This window comes from Leuciscus leuciscus (assembly GCF_965113295.1).
Source record: "Leuciscus leuciscus genome assembly, chromosome: 3".
NCBI classification, from domain to species: domain Eukaryota; kingdom Metazoa; phylum Chordata; class Actinopteri; order Cypriniformes; family Leuciscidae; genus Leuciscus; species Leuciscus leuciscus.
The window spans coordinates 3,019,792-3,042,764 of NC_138727.1; the positions used below are offsets into that span (position 1 = coordinate 3,019,792).

The 22,973-nt window shown below is 38.0% G+C and overlaps 2 protein-coding genes and 1 long non-coding RNA gene across 11 annotated transcripts in view; 1 reads left to right on the forward strand and 2 right to left on the reverse strand.

Moving 5' to 3' along the window:
• Window positions 1-3,370, reverse strand: part of LOC309494472 (T-lymphocyte surface antigen Ly-9-like) — an 82,716-nt gene extending 79,346 nt beyond the window's left edge. For both annotated transcript variants that reach the window (XM_082163852.1, XM_082163853.1), the window contains exons 1-2: window positions 3,231-3,370; window positions 50-343 (exon numbers count right to left, since the gene is read on the reverse strand). In XM_082163852.1, coding sequence (XP_082019978.1) covers window positions 50-343; window positions 3,231-3,288 — 352 coding nt within the window. In that variant the 5' untranslated portion in view covers window positions 3,289-3,370. The remainder of the gene's footprint in view (window positions 1-49; window positions 344-3,230) is intronic.
• Window positions 1-22,973, reverse strand: part of LOC309494520 (CD48 antigen-like) — a 68,549-nt gene that overhangs the window by 20,327 nt on the left and 25,249 nt on the right. For 2 of the 4 annotated variants that reach the window (XM_082163952.1, XM_082163949.1), the window contains 4 exons: window positions 9,424-9,720; window positions 8,751-9,011; window positions 8,001-8,089; window positions 7,222-7,725 (listed from right to left, as the gene is read on the reverse strand). Coding sequence is in view for 3 of the 4 variants with exons in the window: in XM_082163949.1 (XP_082020075.1) it covers window positions 8,010-8,089; window positions 8,751-9,011; window positions 9,424-9,720 (638 nt within the window). In the remaining variant the exon portion in view is untranslated. Of the gene's footprint in view, window positions 1-7,221; window positions 7,726-7,986; window positions 8,090-8,750; window positions 9,012-9,423; window positions 9,721-22,973 lie in introns of all 4 variants that reach the window. The other 2 variants (XM_082163950.1, XM_082163951.1) reach the window with 2 other exon arrangements.
• Window positions 1-22,973, forward strand: part of LOC309494548 — a 42,592-nt gene that overhangs the window by 17,834 nt on the left and 1,785 nt on the right. Inside the window, exons 1-3 of one of the 5 annotated variants that reach the window (XR_014204347.1) lie at window positions 20,405-21,158; window positions 21,397-21,449; window positions 21,721-21,844. This is a non-coding gene — a long non-coding RNA (uncharacterized lncRNA). Of the gene's footprint in view, window positions 1-20,404; window positions 21,845-22,973 lie in introns of those variants that run through there. The other 4 variants (XR_014204345.1, XR_014204346.1, XR_014204343.1 and 1 more) reach the window with 4 other exon arrangements.

Sequence of the window (22,973 nt, forward strand, 5' to 3'; positions counted from 1 at the left end):
TTTTGTTATTATTATTGTGTTGGAAGGGTAGAAATATTTGTTATCTTACCATATACTTTAATTTCCACTTCTCCTCTACCAATCTCTGTACCACCATCATTAAATGCGTTGAATGTATATTTGCCCGTGTCCTTCAGACTAACACTTGAAAATCTCAATGATCCATCTTCTTCCATAGATACACCTTCAGGTTCTCCTTTGATAATCCCACCTTTCCTGCGAAGAATGGTGCCGCGTGTGTCATGGACCCATCTAATCTCAGAAGGTTTCTCATTGTTTCTTGTTGTCAGCTTAATGATGCAGGACGTTCCCTCTAGATCTTTTCCACATGTCTCTGTTGAGACTATAATAAATAAAATTAGATTAGAATTTAATAAAACTCAACAGGGTTCAACTGCTCATGCTTGGTTCACTATGAGGAAAAAGCATAAAAACAGAGAATGAATAATTCTCAGGGTGAGTTTCTTTTTAAAAGTAAATTTCGGTTCAGACACTAACTTTAGACAACACAGTTCAATATTATATTCCCGCCATAAAACAGTTAATTTAACACACACTGACTCCTAACAACAACAAGATCTTTCATCACACTGTACAGGGTAAGTTGTCACAAACGGGGATTTGTGTAAGACAGACTATTATATCAGAACTTAAACAGTAAAATTATTATAAAAACAGCTGAAAGGTAAAAGGTAACTTAAAAACACCAAACCATTGTTATGGCCAACAGAACTTAAATTTGTGTAAAATTTCAACACAATATGCCCTGACCTGACATTTATATAACTATAAAGAAACCGTTCTGAGTTAAAATCTGCCTTTGTTATATAATGACAAAAAATAATATGATACTGAAGACTGTTTTGAACTAGATGTTTGAAACCAACAAATCAGTGCTTGATAAAACAAGACTCAAAATAGTTCCTGAAATACAGACTTTGTGCTGAACTATGAAAGTAAAGGGAGCTTCAGCAGCGATAGAAAAAACATTTTGGGTCTCCAAAGAACATTTCTTTCTTATTTCGAAGAACATTTTTAATAATCTAAAGAAACTTTTAATAATCAAAATAAAAATGTTCCACTTCAAAGAACTTTTGGTGGAATGGAAAGATTCCATTGTTGTTTAAATGTTCTTCAGAGAAACAGATGGCAATAAAGAACCTTTATTGTAACACTTACATTTTGACTACATATCTAAATGTTCGACTTTCTGTGTGTCTTTTATTAAAGACTGACACGAACAAACACTCGTTGCAGCAGTTTGCGTGTAAACGTTATAGATTTGCATTTAAAAGTGTCCAAAAATTACAGTATAAGTGCATTTGTTCAAGTGGTCACTATAAAAGTGCATGTGTTGCTTTAAGGCAGTGGTTTTCAAACCCTCGGTCTGATTCGACCCAGACTTAAAAAATGGGTCGCCAGGATGATTTAAGGAAAATATAATTAAATTAAAAAACAAAATTTGTTTTCATAAAATCATAGTCTATAGGCCTATATAAAAGAAATATTTCTGTGAGGCGCGGCGCCTCACAAACAAGTTGACGGAAAGGAAACCAAGACGGCAGTTTGTTTGTTTTCTTTATTTTACAAAAGCACAATGTTGTGTTTTATTGCGAGTGTACACAAATCTAAATAAATACTTTGCAGTTTCGAATGATGTCCTGAATGAACAAAATAACGGAGTATATTTGTATGATTCCATCGCGCCGGTGGCGCCTCACACACACACAACATATTCCAGCATTGCAATCTTGACATCGCAGCCGATTCAATATCAAAATAAAATAGTCGACCTCACATAAAAATTACACTGCTCTCTTTAAATAGTCAGTAGCCTACAATTCGTGCCATTCAGCGTAAGCACCGCTCCACTGTGATGTTTCCAAGCACATTTTGCTCATGTGAAGAGGGTGATTTTTTTTTTGAAGAGGGATCGATATTGGAACGCGAGTGAAGTACAGAGAAGCCCACGGGCGTAATTTCCTATGGGGACAGGGGGACATGTCTAAAGTGGCAGCAGCTAATTCTCTGAGAAAATTACTAACTGCTCTTGGCTAAAGAATGCATATAGCTTTAATACAGATTTATCTATATTTAGTTTATAATTTATGCAGTGCGGAATGTTTTGATAACCTTATCCAATTTCTGTATATTTCATATCTGTTAGACAGGAAAGGCACAGGTAAATATGACATAATGGGTTTATGTAAGGTTTGTTTTAAGTTCACTTAAATTAAAAGTTTTTATATTTTTTGAAGCCTAATAAATATTTAAAATTTGGGGGGATAATCATTTTCATTTTTTCTTAGAAGCCTATAATAAATAATAGTTTAGCATCCAAATAAATCGCGAATATGGAAAAAAATGTATTCGAATGAGAGAGTTACGTGAGCCCAACACCGCTGATTTTCACTTTCTCTTTTAATTATTTCGTTTTGGCTTGTTTATAGATATTTTTTTCATTCTCGTTCTGTTCTGAATATCATAAAATTTAAAGGATTTGTTGTGGAAAATTTTTAGTGAATTTTTTAAGCATACATCAAACGATAGTAGGCTATATTAATTGGTTAAAATTCTTACACTGTAAAAAATTTCTAACCCTCCCAAATCAAAAATTTCAAGTGACCGATAACATCTACATTTTTCAATTGGCCCAGGTGAAATTCTTGTTGCAATAGTCTGTTAACATTGGCTCAATGAGAAATAATACGTCAGACTAATTGAAAAATTTAGATGTTATCGTCACTTGAAATTTATCACTTGGGGATGTAATTTTTTTTTACAGTGTACAATGGTTAATGGTTAACCGGTTAATTAGCATCCCTGTAGCTTTAGCTAGATCAAAAGAGTGCAGAATCAACTTTGCTGCGATCGCGTCATGGATAAACCACTGCATGTACATCATCAAAAGTGGTTGTTAAGAAAAGGCTTAAGAATAGGCCTATGGGTCGCAAAAAAAAAAAAATGTTCTTGATCTGACACTTAAAAATGGCCTTTACTATATTTTTTTCTGACAATTTAGATGTTCTAATATGATTTATAATATTGAGTTGGTATAAAATAAAGCAGTATGCATGAAAACAAATGTTAATATGGATTACTATTCTTAATATCCATTGATCACAACTTTTGATCTCAGCTATAAAATATATTTACAAAATAATAAGAAAAACTGTTTCTCCACTTTAGTCTATTAACATATTTCTATACAAAATGAAGTCAGAACCTACCAGAGAGTGCAGTGAAGCCACAGAGGAATAAAAACAAGAGATTGTATTGGCAGCTCATTGCTCTTCTGAACAATGCAAATGTTGCAGAAACTTTTTCACAATCGACTGGAGGAAACAGAACTCATTTCCTGTTTTGCAAGTGTCAGTATTCATTTCGTTTGATCTTCGAGGCGCGGGGGCGGGGGGGGGGGGGGGGTCTTTTTGCAGAAATGGCATGTTAAGAGTCAACAGTTTTGTGTTTTAAGAAGATTTTTTTGTTGTTTGCATCTTTTTATTTTTATTATGAGCCATTTAAATACATTTCAAATCTATAATTTTTTAAATATCCTATTTGTTTTCATACAGAGTCAGGTTTCACTTGTCCTGGCGTTGTATTAAATGGTTATTTTTATTTGCCATTAAATACGTCACATACTCGCTGTTTAAGTTTTATTTTTATCATCATGAACATGAAAGAAATAATACGATCAAATATACAGTCAAATGGGAAACACTTTACAACATGTTACACATTTGTAGGCTATAGTTGTGTCATTGAAGTAACAATAAACTACAATGTGTGTGTGTGTGTGTGTGTGTGTGTGTGTGTGTGTGTATCCATTTACATTAAATCTTCTCATACTCTGTGTCGTTAAGTATAGGCCTATTATTTGTAACAACATGAACGTGAAGGAAATAACACTATCACATATAGACCATATACAGTCAAATGGGAAACACTTTACAACTTGTTACACATTTATTAATATTATTTGAAATAATAACGGTGTATAGTTGTAGCCTATATCCTTGATGTATAAACTACTGCGTTTGTATCCATTCATTGACATTACACATGATCAATATGCTATGTTTCAAAATTTTGCTCAACATCATGATATCGTATAATGGAAAAGTGATTTTATTTAGAAGTATTGTTGTTAAATATTGTAGACATGGATCCGATCAAAATCCATATGAAAACAGCATATATTTAACAAAAAAGAAAATTAAGTGTATAGCGCAACTATGACTGTTTAAGCCCCGCCCCTCACTTCCGGTTCTGTGGCTGTGGTCAGAGCCCGTCTACGGAGAGCCCGGCCACTCCCTATTAAGTCCTATTGTACCGAATTTTGGTTGTAGTTCCACCAGAGTTCCACTGGGGGCGATCGCCCATGAGCGCAAAATGAATGGGAGTCTATGGAGCTAGACGGCTAAATTTGTCTCTTTCACCTGATTGCCGTTGAGAAATCTCAGATTTGATTGTAGGTTTTGCAAGTTCAATATGGGTTATAGGTCGAAAGTTGAATGAACGAGTACTTATGTCCTTTCGATTTCTTACAGGTGGAGTTGTCGTTGCCCATAACACGCTAGCATTCTGCTAATGAACGCTGATTGGTCAGTGAAGGACTGATTACGACCGCTTGATGGTCTTTTAAAACAACAAAACAAAACCTCTTCTAGCACGTGTATTTACCTGTGTCAGCTGTGTTGTGTTTCCCTGTGTCAGCTGTGTTGTGTGTTTACCTGTGTCAGCTGTGTTGTGTGTTTACCTGTGTCAGCTGTGTTGTGTGTTTACCTGTGTCAGCTGTGTTGTGTGTTTCCCTGTGTCAGCTGTGTTGTGTGTTTACCTGTGTCAGCTGTGTTGTGTGTTTACCTGTGTCAGCTGTGTTGTGTGTTTACCTGTGTCAGCTGTGTTGTGTGTTTACCTGTGTCAGCTGTGTTGTGTGTTTACCTGTGTCAGCTGTGTTGTGTGTTTCCCTGTGTCAGCTGTGTTGTGTGTTTCCCTGTGTCAGCTGTGTTGTGTATTCACCTGTGTCAGCTGTGTTGTGTGTTTACCTGTGTCAGCTGTGTTGTGTGTTTCCCTGTGTCAGCTGTGTTGTGTGTTTACCTGTGTCAGCTGTGTTGTGTGTTTCCCTGTGTCAGCTGTGTTGTGTGTTTACCTGTGTCAGCTGTGTTGTGTGTTTACCTGTGTCAGCTGTGTTGTGTGTTTACCTGTGTCAGCTGTGTTGTGTGTTTCCCTGTGTCAGCTGTGTTGTGTGTTTACCTGTGTCAGCTGTGTTGTGTGTTTACCTGTGTCAGCTGTGTTGTGTGTTTACCTGTGTCAGCTGTGTTGTGTGTTTCCCTGTGTCAGCTGTGTTGTGTGTTTACCTGTGTCAGCTGTGTTGTGTGTTTCCCTGTGTCAGCTGTGTTGTGTGTTTACCTGTGTCAGCTGTGTTGTGTATTCACCTGTGTCAGCTGTGTTGTGTGTTTACCTGTGTCAGCTGTGTTGTGTGTTTACCTGTGTCAGCTGTGTTGTGTGTTTACCTGTGTCAGCTGTGTTGTGTATTCACCTGTGTCAGCTGTGTTGTGTGTTTACCTGTGTCAGCTGTGTTGTGTGTTTACCTGTGTCAGCTGTGTTGTGTGTTTCCCTGTGTCAGCTGTGTTGTCGATGCCTCGAGAGAAAAGAAAGTGCAGAGCGTGAAAGCACCAAAGTGACTGAAGGATTGCCGTAAAGCAGTATCTCTGGTCGTACGATGTGTATAATGTCATTGACACTTTAAAAGACTTTTTAAAGCAAATAAGTGACTCTAAAAAATCTCACGCCCAGAAATGTGTAATTTCTTTGCATCTCCTTTCGAATACAACATTCAAATTACTAGACAAAATAATGTATCCTGAGAAAAGTGGATTTTGAGGGGTATAGCGCCATAGACCTCCATTCATTCTGCTCTCGTCCTGTGAGCGCCCTCATATGGAGCCAGAGTGGAACTGCAACCAGTTCAGAAGCCGGAAGTTTACTGAGAGTTAAACTTCTCCTCTTATAAGACATTCTCTGCTGTGGTTGAAGTGGTTCTGTCTCGAGGAAACAGAAATAATTTCCTGTTTGCGATCAGAGAGATGGCGGTTTACTGACAGAATCATAAACTGAAGATGTGGGTTAAAGGGATAGTTCACCCAAAAATGAAAATGTTGTCATAATTTACTCAGTAAACTTACTTGCAAACCTGTAAGAGTTTCTCTCTTCTGTTGAACACAAAAGAAGATATTTTTTGAAGAATTAATATTTTTTGCAGAATGTTGGTACCAGACAGTTGATGGACCCCATTGACTTCCACAGTAAAGAAAATACTATGGAAGGAGTGGACTGGTCATCTGGGAGACTGACATGCTTTTTGGGCCGATTATACATCTCATCATTTATTTATTTTTGTCTGACAGCCCATAAAAAAAATCAGTGACCCAAAATTTTTGTTTTGCTTAATTGATGGATCTGGGGTCTTTGTGCCGGTATATTGCATTTGTCAAAAAATAATAATAAAAAAATAAAAAAATAAACAGACTTATGTTATGAAACCAGTTATTGGTGCCAGGTCTTTCTCCATCGGTTTGGTCTTTTTTGGGTTCAGCATTTACAGTTCTGCTGCCATCTTGTGTACACTCATGGCAAATGTTTGATATCAGTGTCTGGCACAAGTGTGTGTCTATCCAGCAAGACCACCAACCCATAACATATGAAAAATAACCACTGCATAACAAAAGTGCACGGCATAAACTACTATAATAACACAAATGAACTCACTGGGTTCTGGATCTTTTTTGCCCGGACATTAATTTTAGAGTGAATATTTGGAACTGTGTTCCCAGAAACAGTAGCTGTTTTATAATATCTGACTTACAGTAGGATATAGCCTGACACCAATATTTGTATATATGTAATTAAATTATACAAACAAAACTGTGATGGATACAGTTTGTAATTGATTCAACTTAAGAAAAAAAATAAAAAGAAATATTTCACTACTGGCACAAATCTTCTTCTGAATTAAAATTTTTGTTTTCAAATAGAAGTCTTAACAGAATACATTCACATTTAACATTTGACAGAGGATTTTATTCAAAGTGATTTACAGTGCATTCTGTGTTTACATTACCCTGGATCAAACTCTTCACATTGACACTAGTGCAAAACAATCCCTCTGCCTTGGTAGCTAAATAAAATAGAATAAAAAAATAAAAATAAAAAAAAAACGCAAATGAAGCAGAAAATGTACTGTAAAATAGTGTCTTTCAAATCAAAGTCAAATCAAAGATTTGGTAGCTAAATAAAATAGAATAAAAAGCCTTCTCTACTTTCCACCACAAACGAAAAATGAAGCAGAACATTTACTGTAAAATAGTGTCAAATGTATTGTCATGTATTTTTTTCAATGTTTTTCTGAACAATATACATTTTTACAAGCAATTTATTTCTACACAATCACACCTGCAAAACTCTGTTTACGTTGGTGACAGTAAGTAATAAATAAATTAAATATCTGCATATTTAACAGTACATTTATATATTCATAACCTGAGGATGAAGTTTCAACACCCAGCAGACAGAAAGGTCAAAGAGCAACAGTGAAAGCTGAGAAACAGTCACAGTTCTGAAGACAGATGGTTCAGAGCTGCAGTCGATGCAGTGAAGCTGGGATTCAGAGAGTCCATGATGAGCAGAAGTGTGTGGCATCACACACACTCACAGATGCTGTTTCTGAGGGAAAACAGGTGTTTTATTTACATTATAAAACATATAGCAATGATTTTCCACAAAGAAATTAAATAAGCTTAATCTTGCGTCTCCCGCATTAAAAGGAGGCGTCTTAAAGGTATATCACAAATCAGGTGGCCGTTACAATTTACAGTCAACATGAATATTTATTAATACATTTATTACATACACATTTTTTGAGCAAATGATAAGCACAGATGAAAGAATGGAATCATATTTGACTATTTTTAAAAGATTAAACACAACAGTTGTCTTACCGTGAAAAGCTATGATAGGAAAAGGATTATAATAATCATCATAGTGATTGAAGGAATGACAGCTGCAACGACACATCCTTTGTTTGATGCTAATGTGGGGGAAAAAATATGTTATAAAACCAATTCCAGGAAAGCATATTTAAATGATCATAGTAAGTTTATTAAATGATATCTTGCATTATTAAAGCAACACCAAAGAACTTTTCCTCTTCGGTCCCCCTAGAGGTTGGAAGTGGAATTGTCCATTACCGCTGTCGTAAATAATTTAGCCTAACGCAGCCGACCGTCACACGCTCGCTGTTTATCCAGCACCGGCATTGGAATGAACGATGTCCACAGACAAGGTAGAGTATGTTGCATGATTTTATGAAAGTATGATGTATTGCGTCATCAGAAATAAAAACAATTTAAATAAAAAAAAAGACTATTGTAACGCTTGCCGTAAAGCAAGTCAAATTTGTAGTTTCTTATGTCTCATTCGAACTACAGATCCGCTACCCGATCTGGCAAACTTGCATAGTGCGGTTATAGCAGATAGAGGGTCGCAAAGCGAATGCAGAAGTGCCGTTCACCCTGTTACGACTTGATGAACCACTAAAACGATTTTGGAAACATTATTTAAAGGTAAAAAATTATCTTTAGCGTTGCTTTATGCATCTAGCATTATTGAATGATTGCATAATCTAAATAAAAGCATAAGTATATTCCTCTTGCATACAGGTTGTGATTAGTGTCCATCCAGCATCTCACCTTTAAACAGATCTCTCTCATAGACCGGATCACTGGTCTCCTCACTCACTGTGTTCTGGAGTGTACAGGTGTAGAAGATTTCTGGATTTCCTTCTTTTGTGACATTAATGGACTCTCCTTTCGGATGGTGTTTTGAACCCGTCAGTGTTTCTCCAGCAGAATTCCTCCAGATGATTGTTTCACTGTACTCACATATTAAATACACAACACCAGGGTTATCAGTCATCTTCTTTATTTCAATCACAGGTTTGGGGACCCGTTCTGTGAAAGAAAACAAATATGAACATTCAGTCTATAAAGAAACACAATGAAATCAAACACAACTACACTAGCATTGCTTCAAGTATTGTGACAGTACCATAGTACAATGATGGTATTAGAGGGTAAAATCCAGTTACTAAACAAAACCGTAACTTACAAAAAAAGTACATGTTTTTTTGGACGTGGTATTCTTGAAAGTATCTTGGAGTACCATGTAAATACCACGGTATTAATCAAAGTATCATGGTATTACAATCTGATGCCATTATTGTACAATTAAATTTTTTTTTTTTTTTTTTCTGTATGTGAGGCTAAGTAAAAACAACCATAATAATAATAATAATAATAATATGATGCATAATAATATAATATTTATAATATTAATATTAATGAATAATCAGCATCCACTCACCCATAACAGTCAATGTGTATCTTTGTGCCTGCTCTTTACCGCTGATGTCAATGGTATAAACTCCACTATGTTCGATTTTTAGGTTCTTAATCGTGATTTGTCCGGTCGCTGTATCAAGAGTCGTGATGCCTTTGAATCTCAGATTCAGTGTTTCAGTTACTCCGTCTTCCCATTCAATCGCCTTAATAGTGTCACCACCTTTAATGTGTTTCCATGTGATGCTGGTGACAGGAGGAGGAGGAGGTTTATCTGGACCAAAGGAAACTTCTTCACCCACTGCTTTCACCACCTCTGTACCTAATAATTAAAATATGAGAGATTATGTTAGTCCACATTCAACAAGAAAGTCTCTGTCATCCACTACAGTCATTTAATATTTGACAATTAGGTTACAATATTATAATCAAATTTAAAACTACAGTGTTGGGTAAAGTTACTTTTAAAAGAAATGCATTACAATGTTGCGTTCACTGTTTTTATTCATTTTGAGGAATAGTTCATTTGTTTTGTACATGTGAGATGAGTAAATGCATGCTCTCATATAGTCCATAACAACGTGTTCTCATTAGATGCGTCTCTATAGCACGCATTGTGTATATCGTGCAATGTATACGCTAAAATTAGTTATGATACGCACTGTAACGCCCGTTTCACACATACTCCGTTTGCAGTGCGTATGCCGTGCGTATTTCTTTCCGTACGCATGTTAACAGGTTAGAGCTTTCACACTGCACACGGATGCGGTCCGGCGATCCGTTCCAGGTGCGGTGTGTATATAGCAGTGCAGAGATGGTCTATTTCTGCTGTGCTGCACGCGCTGAATTAAAGTGACAGCACATGGTTCGTGGTCAAAATTAACACAGATTGACATGAAAATATAATAATCTATCTCACCATAAAATTTAGTAATATCATCATAAATGTATTTAATTAAATAGGCTACTATTTTTCACAGTCATCTTTTTACTTTAAGACCGGGGTAAAGCAAGGAAAACTAAAAATTTTACCTCAACAAGGCGACATAATGAACAACACTCGTCTCATTCATGGAGGAGGAAAAACAAGTTCTTTGTGACATGCAAGATTTATTGTATTAAAATTTAAATGCAAAAGAAAAGGCATGAGAGTTGGCTGTTTTTGTCAATTTTAAGTTTTAATTTAAAATGTTTGTGATTTTAATATAAGTACATGGTTAAATATTTTACCACTTGTTTGAGCAACTTAATATATAAATCTACATAGAAGTGGCCTAATGCACTGAATAATGCGTTGTTTAAATTGTGTTTAAACATGAATACGTCTATTAAAGAGTGTAAATGTGTACAAAGAGAATCGCAATGCTGACAAAACTTTTTTTTTATATAAAAGTTACTGATAACTTCTGGATTTCAAATAAAAATAGTGAGTATGTGTTTGTGGTACAGCCGTGGATCAGTTACACACTGCAAACGCAGCATATGTGAAAGCACTATAGCAGGCCTATACCAGATTTAAAAAAAAAGTCAACAAAAAAAAATATCTACGAATCTACCGCGGCGCACAGACAAGAGTACAGGCGGAGCAGGTCGTCTCCATGGTGACAAACACTCAGTCTCGATGATTCGATGTTCTCACGCTGCCTATGACACATGCATCTAACATGGCGTTGTCCAAGCCAAACCGCAAAGTTGACAGAGAAAATCGTAAGTTTCAGAGTGAATGGACGGAGAAGTACTTGTATACTGTGCCAACTACGGCAAGCAAGCGAGGGACCGACAGACCTGTGTGTTTACTGTGCAACGAATCAGTGGCTGTGGCCAAAGAATATAATGTGAAGAGACATTTTACTACAAAACATTCGTCTTTTTCTGCGCAATACCAAGAGGGCTCAGAGAAGAGACGTAAAATAGACAGACTGGTAACTTCTTTTGAGCAAAGTCAGCGTGCAATTGGCGGGTTTTGTACAGAACAAGAGAGAGCTTTCATTGCCTCTCTACGAGTGGCGTGGATACTCGCGAGAAAAAAGAGGCCCTTCACTGAGTCAGAGACTATTAAAGACTGCATGCTGGCGGTTGTTGACGAAATGATTGTTGACCAAAAAATGAAAGACCACGTGTCCTCCTCTATTAAAAAAGTACCACTGTCAGACACCTCAGCTCTTCGTCGAGTGGATCTACTAGCAAAGGATGTATTTGATAAACTACTGGAAAACATCCAAAAAACGGAGCTGATGTCCATTGCTATTGACGAATCGACAGATACAACTGATGTGGCCCAGATGTGCGTTTATGTGAGATTTTACGATGGAGTTCGCTTTCGTGAGGAGCTTCTGGGACTCATTCCACTGGAGGGACATACGACAGGTGAGGTGCGGTTTCAAAATGTTGTCGCGTTTTTCAGTGAGCATAAACTGGATTTACAAAAGGTTTGCTTGCTAGTAACTGATGGAGCACCAGCTATGCTCGGAAGAGTGCAAGGACTAGCAGTCAGACTGTCAGCTGTGGCACCTCAAATGCAGTTTTTACACTGCATTATTCACGAGTAGGGGTCGACCGATTAATCGGTCGGACGATTAATCGGCCGGACGATTAATCGGCCGATTTTTTGCATTTTTTAACATAATCGGCATCGGCCAATATCCAGTATATCAAGCCGATTATTAGGCGGGCGCATCTGTGGGCAGCCTAGTGTTGTTGTTGTTGTGGAACACGTGTTCGACGCACGCTGCGCCTAGAGTCATTCTCCAGCAGAGTGAGCAGACCTCATCCAGTGCCTAAGGAAGGAGCTAAGTTCCTTGGAGAAAACTCCTTTATATTTAATTAAAACCTTTTGATATGTTACTGCCAACATCGAGAAAAAATATGAATAGGCGACATGACGTTCGGCTACTTTGGATATTGATAGCGTAGTTGAGGTTGCATTAGCACAGCAGAAGGGTTGCTATCATGTCACAATAAGTAAGCAAGAATTTTGCAATTACAGACAGAGAATCTGATACTTTTATTTGTTCTGTTCTGTGTGTCTTATATTTGAGAGGGTTGTCACTCAATGCAGAGAAATAAGTAATAAAAAAGTGACCATAGGTTAGTGAAGGACTGGCTTTGCTTTGCTAGCGTCGTCGCTAGGGTTGGGTAGCTACAGACAGACCCGGTGCTAATACGGCACTGGTGCCTTAATGACCGTTATTTACCGGACCGAATATCAATGCGGATTTCTTTGCTTCATTTCGGTGCTACTGTTATGCCTGTGCTTCTCTTAGATGCTCTGTACTGTTAGCTAGTAGCTGGATTAAACACGGTTAAAATGCTGGCCAAACAGTGTAATGTGTGACTGTATTTCACTGTAGACTAGGGGTGGAACGGTACATGTATTCGTATTGAACCGAAACGGTACGGGCGTCACGGCTCCGTGTATAAATTTACACGGAGAATAACGTTACATGGTATAAAAATAAATAAAACTCGCGTGCAAATTAATTAATGTAACGTAAATGCCTCTGGGTTAATGCGAATTAGCTCAAGAATATAGGGAATTTTAGGAATATTAATATTTATGACTCATGGTCATAATTCATAAATCGCATATGCATTTACTTTATCAATTATCGAGATTACCTTGTTCTGTACTGTCTGATCATTACAGTTAAGAAGGGGGGTATCTCTTTTCAAACTCCAAGAAAGTTTATCTTCTGGCCACGAAGACAAAACCTCTTTGGGTTTATAAATTAAAACTACTCAAAGTAGTTTTATAATATAGAGCCTGTAGCTTTATAGATCTTTTGTTTCATTGACTTTATAAAAAGTGGGTTTTCAAACACAGAGACAGTTAAAAGTATAAATGGGTTTATTAATAAAATGGCACACACTAGAGATTATATAAACTACAAACATAAACGTACGTAAAAATGCAAACAAACACAAACATTTAACCGAACAAAACATAAACATAGCGTGATCAGAATGAAAATGAAAGAAAGAAAGAAATAAAGAGTTAAGAGATAGAGGGTAACTTAATTCACAGACCTACAAGCTAAACACCAGGAATCAGCTGTTAGAGAGAAAGATACTTGCGAGATGTGGTACTCTTTCAGTGTGATGCTGAAAGAGGACGCGCGCGTGCGCGTGTCCGGCTGGTTTGCGTCTAGCTTTGTCTTCTGGGTCGTTTCGCAAAACGATGTAAAGGCTCACTTGAATTTAACGTTACCGAGAAAGTTCAGATTCGTCTCCCGGGATGGGAGAGGCTGGAAATCTTAGTTGCAAAGACCGGCTGTTACGACTCGAACATGTGCTCGCTCGATGGAGAAGGCCAGGGCCTCCTTCAGATGTTCCTTTGGAGAAGCGCTGCGCCGAGGAAGAGGGTCCAGAGAAGTTGGATGAGTTGAGAGGGGGATGAGAGAGGAAGCGATAAGAGAACGAGAAGTGGGGGAATCTTCCTTTTAACAGACATCTGTTTACGCCCTGTTTTGGGGACAGAGCGAATCAAAACTTCTGATTTGTAGCGGGAAGAAGTCTTCTTTGTGTGAAGAAAAACACGCCCCCTTTTACCATATGTCTTATGAGGGAAAGGATTCATACTTAGAAATATGATATTTCCTGGAACAAATGCATATTATTGTACTTTGCAGTCAAGATTCGTCTCCGTGAGATGGAGAGGATTACAGAGATATCAATTATGACAGGTAAAGATTGGGGAAACATAACGTCACACTTATATGCATAATTACACACAAATAAAGTTTGATTAAACACACAATAAAGTTGTCAGTGTTTCCGTTATGGCAAGTGACGACACTTTGAGAAACATAGGAATACATATCAACATTCAGTGGCTTGTTATGTGGGGGAATATCTGTTTCCAAAGTTCCAGAGTGTGTGTGTGTGTGTGTGTGTGTGTGTGTGTGTGTGTGTGTGTGTGTGTGTGTGTGTGTGTGTGTGTGTGTGTGTGTGTGTGTGTGTGTGTGTGTGTGTGTGTTCTGGAATGCCTTTGAGGCTTGGGTCGTAAAGTTTTATGGTCTGAGTTCGGGTTACCAGACACTATGGAGTGAATATTCTTTCAATGAATCTTCAGAATTAAAGATTTTACTCTAGCAAAACACACCTCTATTATAAGGCAAAGCTAATCACACACATACATATCGGAAGGTATACATTCAAGAGCCATATTTCTACATGACGTTGCACTTTAGTGGCTTTCGTGTGTGTGTGTGTGTGGAATGTCACGAGTCTGTGAAAAGTCACAGGGAGTCCATGCTGAAATGGGGGTTTTAGAGGGGATTCTAAGAAAACAGGGTTTCCTTATGTGACTCAAATGTCCCTCGGGGGATACGAGTCACATGGGCGCTGGTAAATTGGTCCTCGTGGGGCAATTATTAACCAGCAAGGACAAAGACGATGTGTTTTGCCATCACATGATCCACTTAATGCGAAAAGCAGATGCCATTGTTGTTACATTAATGTAATGCGGAACTACTGTTAGATACGCGGGTTCTTTGGGGACACCTAATCTGTAGCTCCGCCTTAGCTCTGAAGCAGGCTGCGATGTAAAGATTGCAATGCTGGAATATGGTGTGTGTGTGTGTGTGTGTGTGTGTGTGTGTGTGTGTGTGTGTGTGTGTGTGTGTGTGTGTGTGTGAGTGAGAGAGAGAGAGAGAGAGAGAGAGAGGGGCGCGATCGAAACGTTGCGTGTGTTTAAAGTCACAAAGTGTTTACTTATATTTGTGTGTGTGTGTGTGTGTGTGTGTGTGTGTGTGTGTGTGTGTGGATGCGATCGAACAGTGGAAACATAAAAACATACTCTGTCATTTTGTTTATACAAGACATCATTCAAACTGCAAAGTGTTTAAGTTACTGTTAATTAAAATTTTAAGGAAAACAAATATATTAATCTGAAATGTAGCAAATTAATTTTCAATTCATTCAGGTACAATTACCAAACATATCTCAAGGTCACAACAAGTGCAGATTGGTCAAGTGTTCAATAAATGTTTTTGTTGAGAAATCTTGTCTAAAGTGAACTATCCCTTTATTTGTGTTATATTTTATCTTTCAAATAGAGGTTAAAAACAAGCACATAATCGGCCAAATATCGGCCAAAATAAATCGGCAGCATTAATCGGCCATCGGCCGACCCGGATTTCAAAAGATCGGCATCGGCCTGAGAAAACCCATATCGGTCGACCTCTATTCACGAGTCTGTTCACGGGTCACAAGCATTGTCAACTTCATCCGCTCAACTTCAAGCCTTCAGCATCGTCTTTTCCGTCTGTTGCTTGATGAGACTTCTGCTGAGCACGCTGACTTACTGGCTCATTGCGATGTCAGGTGGCTCAGTAAAGGAAAAGTGTTGGATCGTTTTTGTGATCTCCGCAGTGAGATTATTTCTTTCCTTCGCACATGTAAACACAAACGAGCAGCTCATTTCTTGGAGCACATGCTTGATGAACAGTTCATGACACAAGTTAATTTCCTCTGTGACATTTTTGGACACTTACAGTAAACTCACTAAATTCAGAGTTACAGGGGCGAGAGAAATGTATCGCGGATTTGGTTGAGAGATTGTGTGCTTTTAAAACAAAGCTGAATGTATTTGTGTCTGACCTAACAACAAACAAGTTGATGCACTTTACACACCTTCGTACATTTTTGAGCAGTACACCAGGGGCACAAGTCATGCCAACTATGATTGAATTCATGACAAAGCTGACTGAAAACTTCAGTGACAGATTTCAGGGCTTTAGTCTCCCAATGGAGGTTATGCAGTTTACTCGCGATCCATTCTCAATAAACCATGACTCAAACTTCATTGCAAAAGTTAAAGAGCTCATGCCTAACATTGATGAGAGTGCTCTTCAGCTAGAAATGATTGATATCCAGTCTTCACTTGCTTTGAAACTGCACTTGCAGTCTGAAGGTCCAATCAACTTTTGGTGTTACCATATTAGCCAGGCTAAATACCCCACAATTAAGAAAGTGTCTGTGCTGATACTGACAATGTTTGGATCCACCTACACATGCGAGTCTAGCTTTTCTCATATGAATGCAATCAAAACAAAGGCACGTTGCTGCCTGAGCAATGAGAAGTTATCCCAGTGCCTGAGAATTGCACTTACCACATATGAGCCAGATTATGTTAAAATGGCAAAAGCAAATCGTTGTCACTTCTCCCACTGAGTCACATACTCTCACTGATAAATAAGGTAAACTAAATGAGGAAGAGAGTATGTTTTTTCATCAAGAGTATGTTTACAGCACATAGTTAGCAGATTTGTACTTACTGTACACTTGAAATGTTTTTTCTAGTTTTAAAATGTGTACTCATTGTCTGAAAGATATACTTCAGGGATATTTGAATGTTGTTATTTCCCCAAATAAAATTTGATACTTGAAACTGCAGTTGCAGTTTTGCACTTATGAGAGCTTTATTTTGATTGTTTGATTTTTATATATATATAGCTATAAGCTATTACTTATGTTTACTGTTTTAAGGGTAAAAGCTGTGTATATGTCTCAGTATTTGCAGTTTTGCACTTTGTTGTAGGCCTAATCAATACAAGTTGAATGTGTAGAAATAATAAAGGAAACCAAAAGAATAATGTACCTTATTTTATTTCATGTATTATGTACCTTAGTATATAGTATATTTAAATTTCCTTTAGCTGATATCAATTTGTCCGTCCGGCCCTCACAAATTTTAGAATTTCCTAGTTTGGCCCCCCTGCAAATGTATTTGAATAGCCCTGCACTATACGCTGATTTCACGCAACCGTTATTTTGAAATCGAAAGCGAGGCTCCGGTGGGAAGAAAACCAGAAGTGTCGCCTTTAATCACAGGAGAGTCGTGAATGTGATGGCGTATTGTTGTGTTTAATGATGTTGTGTCAATTCTAAAAATGTACAAACATTTCTTTCATACTTTAGACTATATACAGTGAAATTCATTTATAAATTAAAGCTGCAAGCAGCGATGAAAGGGCCCTCGCACCCGTGCCATCGTCACTCGTTGGCTTTAGGAAGACAGAGCATGGTTGGGCAATGTGCATTTAAGGAGGTATACAGTATATAGTAGTTGCTAGCATGTTTAGTATGTTTTTAGCATGCTTAGTACACAATAGGTATGTGGTTAGTACTGCATTACTGTGTTAACCAGTTCAGTTTCTGTTGGCAGTAGGTGGGGTTATATATCTGAATATTGCTTTGTAGATGTGTTCAGTGCAGGACTTTTATCAAGTATGTGAAGTTTGGGGCAGATTGGATATTGTATGTTTGAGTTACAGCAAATTCATATTTAATTGTAGTAATAGTATGGTTTAGTACTTATAGTGTTTACTAGTATGTTTTAGCATGTTTCTAGTATGTTGGTAGGATGTTAAGCACCTACTGGCATTTTTTTTTATATGTTATTAGGAGTCCACAACAGTGTTTAACATGTCACTTCCTGTTGCCAGCAGGTGGCGCATTGACTGTAACTGAATATGAGCATTGTCATGTGTTCAAGACAGAACGCTTATCAAAAGTGTGAAGTTTGGCGCAGATTGGACATTGCCTTCTTGAGTAACAACAACATCCTGTTTCATTATATTAGCATGCTTTAGCACTTAGCTTAGTATTGCTAGCATGTTTTAACATGTTTCTAGCATGTTTAGAAGTCAATGGTATTTTTAACATGTTGCTAGAACGGCATCAACGTGTTAAACATGACACTTCCTGTTACCAGTAGGTGGCACTATTACTATAACTGAATATTCTCATGTAGATGTGTTCAGGCCATGACTCTTATCAAACGTGTGAAGTTTGGGGCAGACTGGACATTCCGTGCCTGTGTTACAGCAAATTCCTATTTAATTGCAGTATTAGCATGCTTTAGCACTAAGCTAAGTGTTTGCTAGCATTTTTTAACATGTTTCTAGTATGTTGTTAGCATGTTTAGCACATGCTGGAACTTTTTTATATGTTATTAGGAGTCCACAACAGTGTTTAACATGTCACTTCCTGTTGCCAGCAGGTGGCGCTATGACTGTAACTGAATATGAGCATGGTCATGTGTTCAGGACAGAACGCTTATCAAAAGAGTGAAGTTTGGCGCAGATTGGACATTGCCTTCTTGAGTAACAACAACATCCTGTTTCATTGAATTAACATGCTTTAGCACTTAGCTAAGTTTTGCTAGCATGTTTTAACATGTTTCTAGCATGTTTAGAAGTCAATGGCATTTTTAACATGTTGCTAGAACGGCATCAACGTGTTAAACATGACACTTCCTGTTACCAGTAGGTGGCGCTATTACTATAACTGAATATTCTCATGTAGATGTGTTCAGGCCATGACTCTTATCAAACGTGTGACGTTTGGGGCAGACTGGACATTCCGTGCCTGTGTTTCAGCAAATTCCTATTTAATTGCAGTATTAGCATGCTTAAGCACTAAGCTAAGTGTTTGCTAGCATGTTTTAACATGTTTCTAGTATGTTGTTAGCATGTTTAGCACATGCTGGAACTTTTTTATATGTTATTAGGAGTCCACAACAGTGTTTAACATGTCACTTCCTGTTGCCAGCAGGTGGCGCTATGACTGTAACTGAATATGAGCATGGTCATGTGTCCAGGACAGAACGCTTATCAAAAGTGTGAAGTTTGGCGCAGATTGGACATTGCCTTCTTGAGTAACAACAACATCCTGTTTCATTGAATTAGCATGCTTTAGCACTTAGCTAAGTATTGCTAGCATGTTTTAACATGTTTCTAGCATGTTTAGAAGTCAATGGCATTTTTAACATGTTGCTAGAATGGCATCAACGTGTTAAACATGACACTTCCTGTTACCAGTAGGTGGCGCTATTACTATAACTGAATATTCTCATGTAGATGTGTTCAGGACAGAACGATTATCAAAAGTGTGAAGTTTGGGGCAGATTGGACATTCCATGCCTGAGTTACAGCAAATTCCTATTTAATTGCAAAAATAGCATGCTTTAGCACTTAGCTAAGAGTTTGCTAGCATGTTTTAGCATGCTTCTAGTATGTTGTTAGCATGTTTAGCACTTGCTGGCACTTTTTTATATGTTATTAGGAGTCCATAACAGTGTTAAACATGTCACTTCCTGTTGCCAGCAGGTGGCGCTATGACTATAACTGAATATGAGCATGGTCATGTGTTCAGGACAGAACGCTTATCAAACGTGTGAAGTTCGGGGCAGATTGGACATTCCATGCCTGAGTTACAGCAACTTCCTGTTTCATGGCGAAACATCGAAATTTGTCAGGCCGCCGAGGACCCGCCCTTCGACGAAAACTCAAGATCTTCGCAATTTAACGTCGCAAAGGCCTTAAGATTACACTCACCAAATTTGAAGATGATCAGATTAAAACTGTAGGAGGAGTTCGTTAAAGTACGAGGCATGAAAATGGCAAAAACTGCACAAAAATCTGAGAGGAAGTTCAAAATGGCTGACTTCCTGTTGTGTTTAGGGCTATGCTCCAAGAGACTTTTTTGTAGGTATTAGGTGATTACATGTATGTACCGAATTTCGTGCACGTACGTGGAACGTTGCGGGAGGCGCACTCCGTTGAACTTTTATAGGTGGCGCTATCGAGCCATTTTGCCCCGTCCAATTCTGAAACCTATATCAGATGTAAATTTTCGCCAGTTCTGACGCGTGTGCAAAGTTTTGTGAGTTTTCGAGCATGTTTAGGCCCTCAAAAATGCAATTAAATGCGGAGAAGAATAATAATAATAAACAGAGCAATTCCAAGAGGGTCCTCACACCATCGGTGCTCGGGCCCTAATAAAATATTTTTTTTATATATAATTCAGAATGTAAAAAACGAAGCAGGAATGAACTATATACATATCCTATATTGGATATTTACATCCAATAGTGTAAATCGCGGCAGCAGCTTCAGGTTGGTAATCCAAGGCATTGTTGTTTATCTTTACTTCCGGGGTTCTTCCCACCGGAGCCTCACTTTCGATTTCAAAATGGCGGCTGCGTGAAATCAGCGTATAGCGTGCTGCTCCTGCACCGCATGCACATACACACTGCACTGTAAAAAAATTCCGTAAAAATACGGTACAAAGTACCATAATAATTTGAAGGAATTTTCCGTATTTGTCTTTTACAGGACTTTTACCCATATTTTTAATTACGCGTTGCATTGTGGGAACTAGAACCTGATCGGCGCGAAAAGTTTGAGACGCAAGCGCCATTACACACACAGATGACGCAGCCAAAGTTGCATTTTAAAGTCAGATTTCAGATGTGTGGAAGCCATTCTGACACTTCTGTGGTAAAAACCGAAAATTATATTTTGCTAAATGTCAAATAAGCTGTTTACGTAACGTTATTTAGTTGCCACCCGGCTTGTTAGGCAATGTCCGAGCCGTCGCGTTTATCGTTTTATGCATATCGTCACACATTGAAAGATTTAGTTCACACTTGTGGAAGTTCCCCTGATTGTATGTGTTATAGTGTCCTCGTCGTAACTGGTTTATTGGCTTATTATTTAGTCAGTGATGCGGTTTATTTCGTGCCGAGCGCACCCGTTAACCAGTATAAAGTGCAGTAACGTTAGCACTCGTGTTTTTGGAGCAGTTTAATGGCTTCAAACAAAAGCTACCAGATGAATCGTCAAGAAAAGGAAAGGCCATTTAAGACTTGCTTGATTTAAAAGGCCTGAAGATACAACGTGAAGAGACTGTGTGTGAAGATGCAGTAACGTTACAGCTGGATCAAGGAAAACACCACATTTTCTGCCAAATGAGGTACGTTAATGTTATGTTTACGTTAGACTTTTTATTGTCTCGTCTTTTAGACAACACAGAGACACACTTTAACATATTATTTGACTTTAAACCCCAAATAATGACCTTGAAAGATTAATTTACATTTAACATGACTGCTGTTATACTTCTGCCTGTAACGTTAGTCATTCTTTATCAGCTCCCTCCTCATTAGTTTGTTTCATAGTGTTTCTGTTTCTGTTTTCTTATCTATTGACAGCACTTTGCTGATGTACTGTGCATCCCAAGCACCACCCTGCATGCTCCTTATGGGTTTGTATTTTGTTTTATTAGTATATATATATATATATATTTTTTTTATCATTATGAGTATTAAATATTGGCAAAACACATTTAAATTTAAAGTCTGAGGGAAAATGTTTATAGAAAAAGTTGGTTGCTGAATACCCCCTTCAAAGATTTTATGCTTATATGGTCAATAGAAAAAACATTGTATAGGGAAGATTTAAACAACTATTTTTGGAGCGGTTTTCTGAAGTGATCGTGTAATGTTTGTCATTTTGTAATATCTTATTTGTTTAAGGTGATGGGCATTCAGGATTGCTGTCATTCAAGAAGTTATTATTGACCACATCTCCTACCCCATTGAGGCAGTGAGCTACAAAATACCCAAAGAAAATGGCACTTATCCTGGAGTTCATATAAAGGTAAGCAACACATTTTTAATGAAAACTTTTTATAGAGCATGTTGTTGTGTTACTGTTTATATAAATGAAAATAATGAAACATAAGGTACAGTTGAGCAGACAAGCTAACATGACATGCAATTGGAGTCCATTGGAAACAGAAGTCTTAGCATTTTATACAGTGTTTGAATTTGAAAGAATTAGGGAAGGCAGTTGATAATTTAACCATAGGCGTAAATTGCGGGTGGGACGGGTGGGACATGTCCCAACCACTTTTAGCCAGGGTCGATATTGTCCCCACCACTTTTTAAAACATCTCGCGGCACGAATGTACCAATTCTACAAATAAATAAAACATCTCCAGTTAAAGGGTTACTTCACCGTTTTTTCATATTAAACTATGTTATTCCCTTAACTAAGACGAGTTGATACATACCTCTCTCGTCTCAGTGCGTGCACTCAATCGCTCTGTCTTGCGGCGAAACTTTGTTAGCACTTAGCTTAGCCCAGTTCATTCAATATGGGCCAAGCAGAGAAGCTACCAAACACCTCCACGTTTTCCCTATTTAAATACAGTTACTCGCGTAGTGTAACTCGACCTAGGTCGGTGACACAAAACAAAACGTTGCGCTTTTCTAAGCGTGTAAAATGGATAACTATATTGTATGGCGGAATACCATAGCAAGTGCTTGTAAGCACTTCGACTTGGCGCAGTAATATCTTCACTAGAGGGAGCGGGGGCCGGTGAGAGGATTTTTCACGAGTGAAGATATTACTGCGCCAAGTCGAAGTGCTTACAAGCACTTGCTATGGTATTCCGCCATACAATATAGTTATCCATTTTACACGCTTAGAAAAGCGCAACGTTTTGTTTTGTGTCACCGTCCTAGGTCGAGTTACACTACGCGAGTAACTGTATTTAAATAGGGAAAACGTGGAGGTGTTTGGTAGCTTCTCTGCTTGGCCCATATTGAATGAACTGGGCTAAGCTAAGTGCTAACAAAGTTTCGCCACAAGACAGAGCGATTGAGTGCACGCACTGAGACGAGAGAGGTATGTATCAACTCATCTTAGTTAAGGGAATAACATAGTTTAATATGAAAAATCGGTGGGGTATCCCTTTAAGTGGCAGAGCATTCATTTCGTTAGT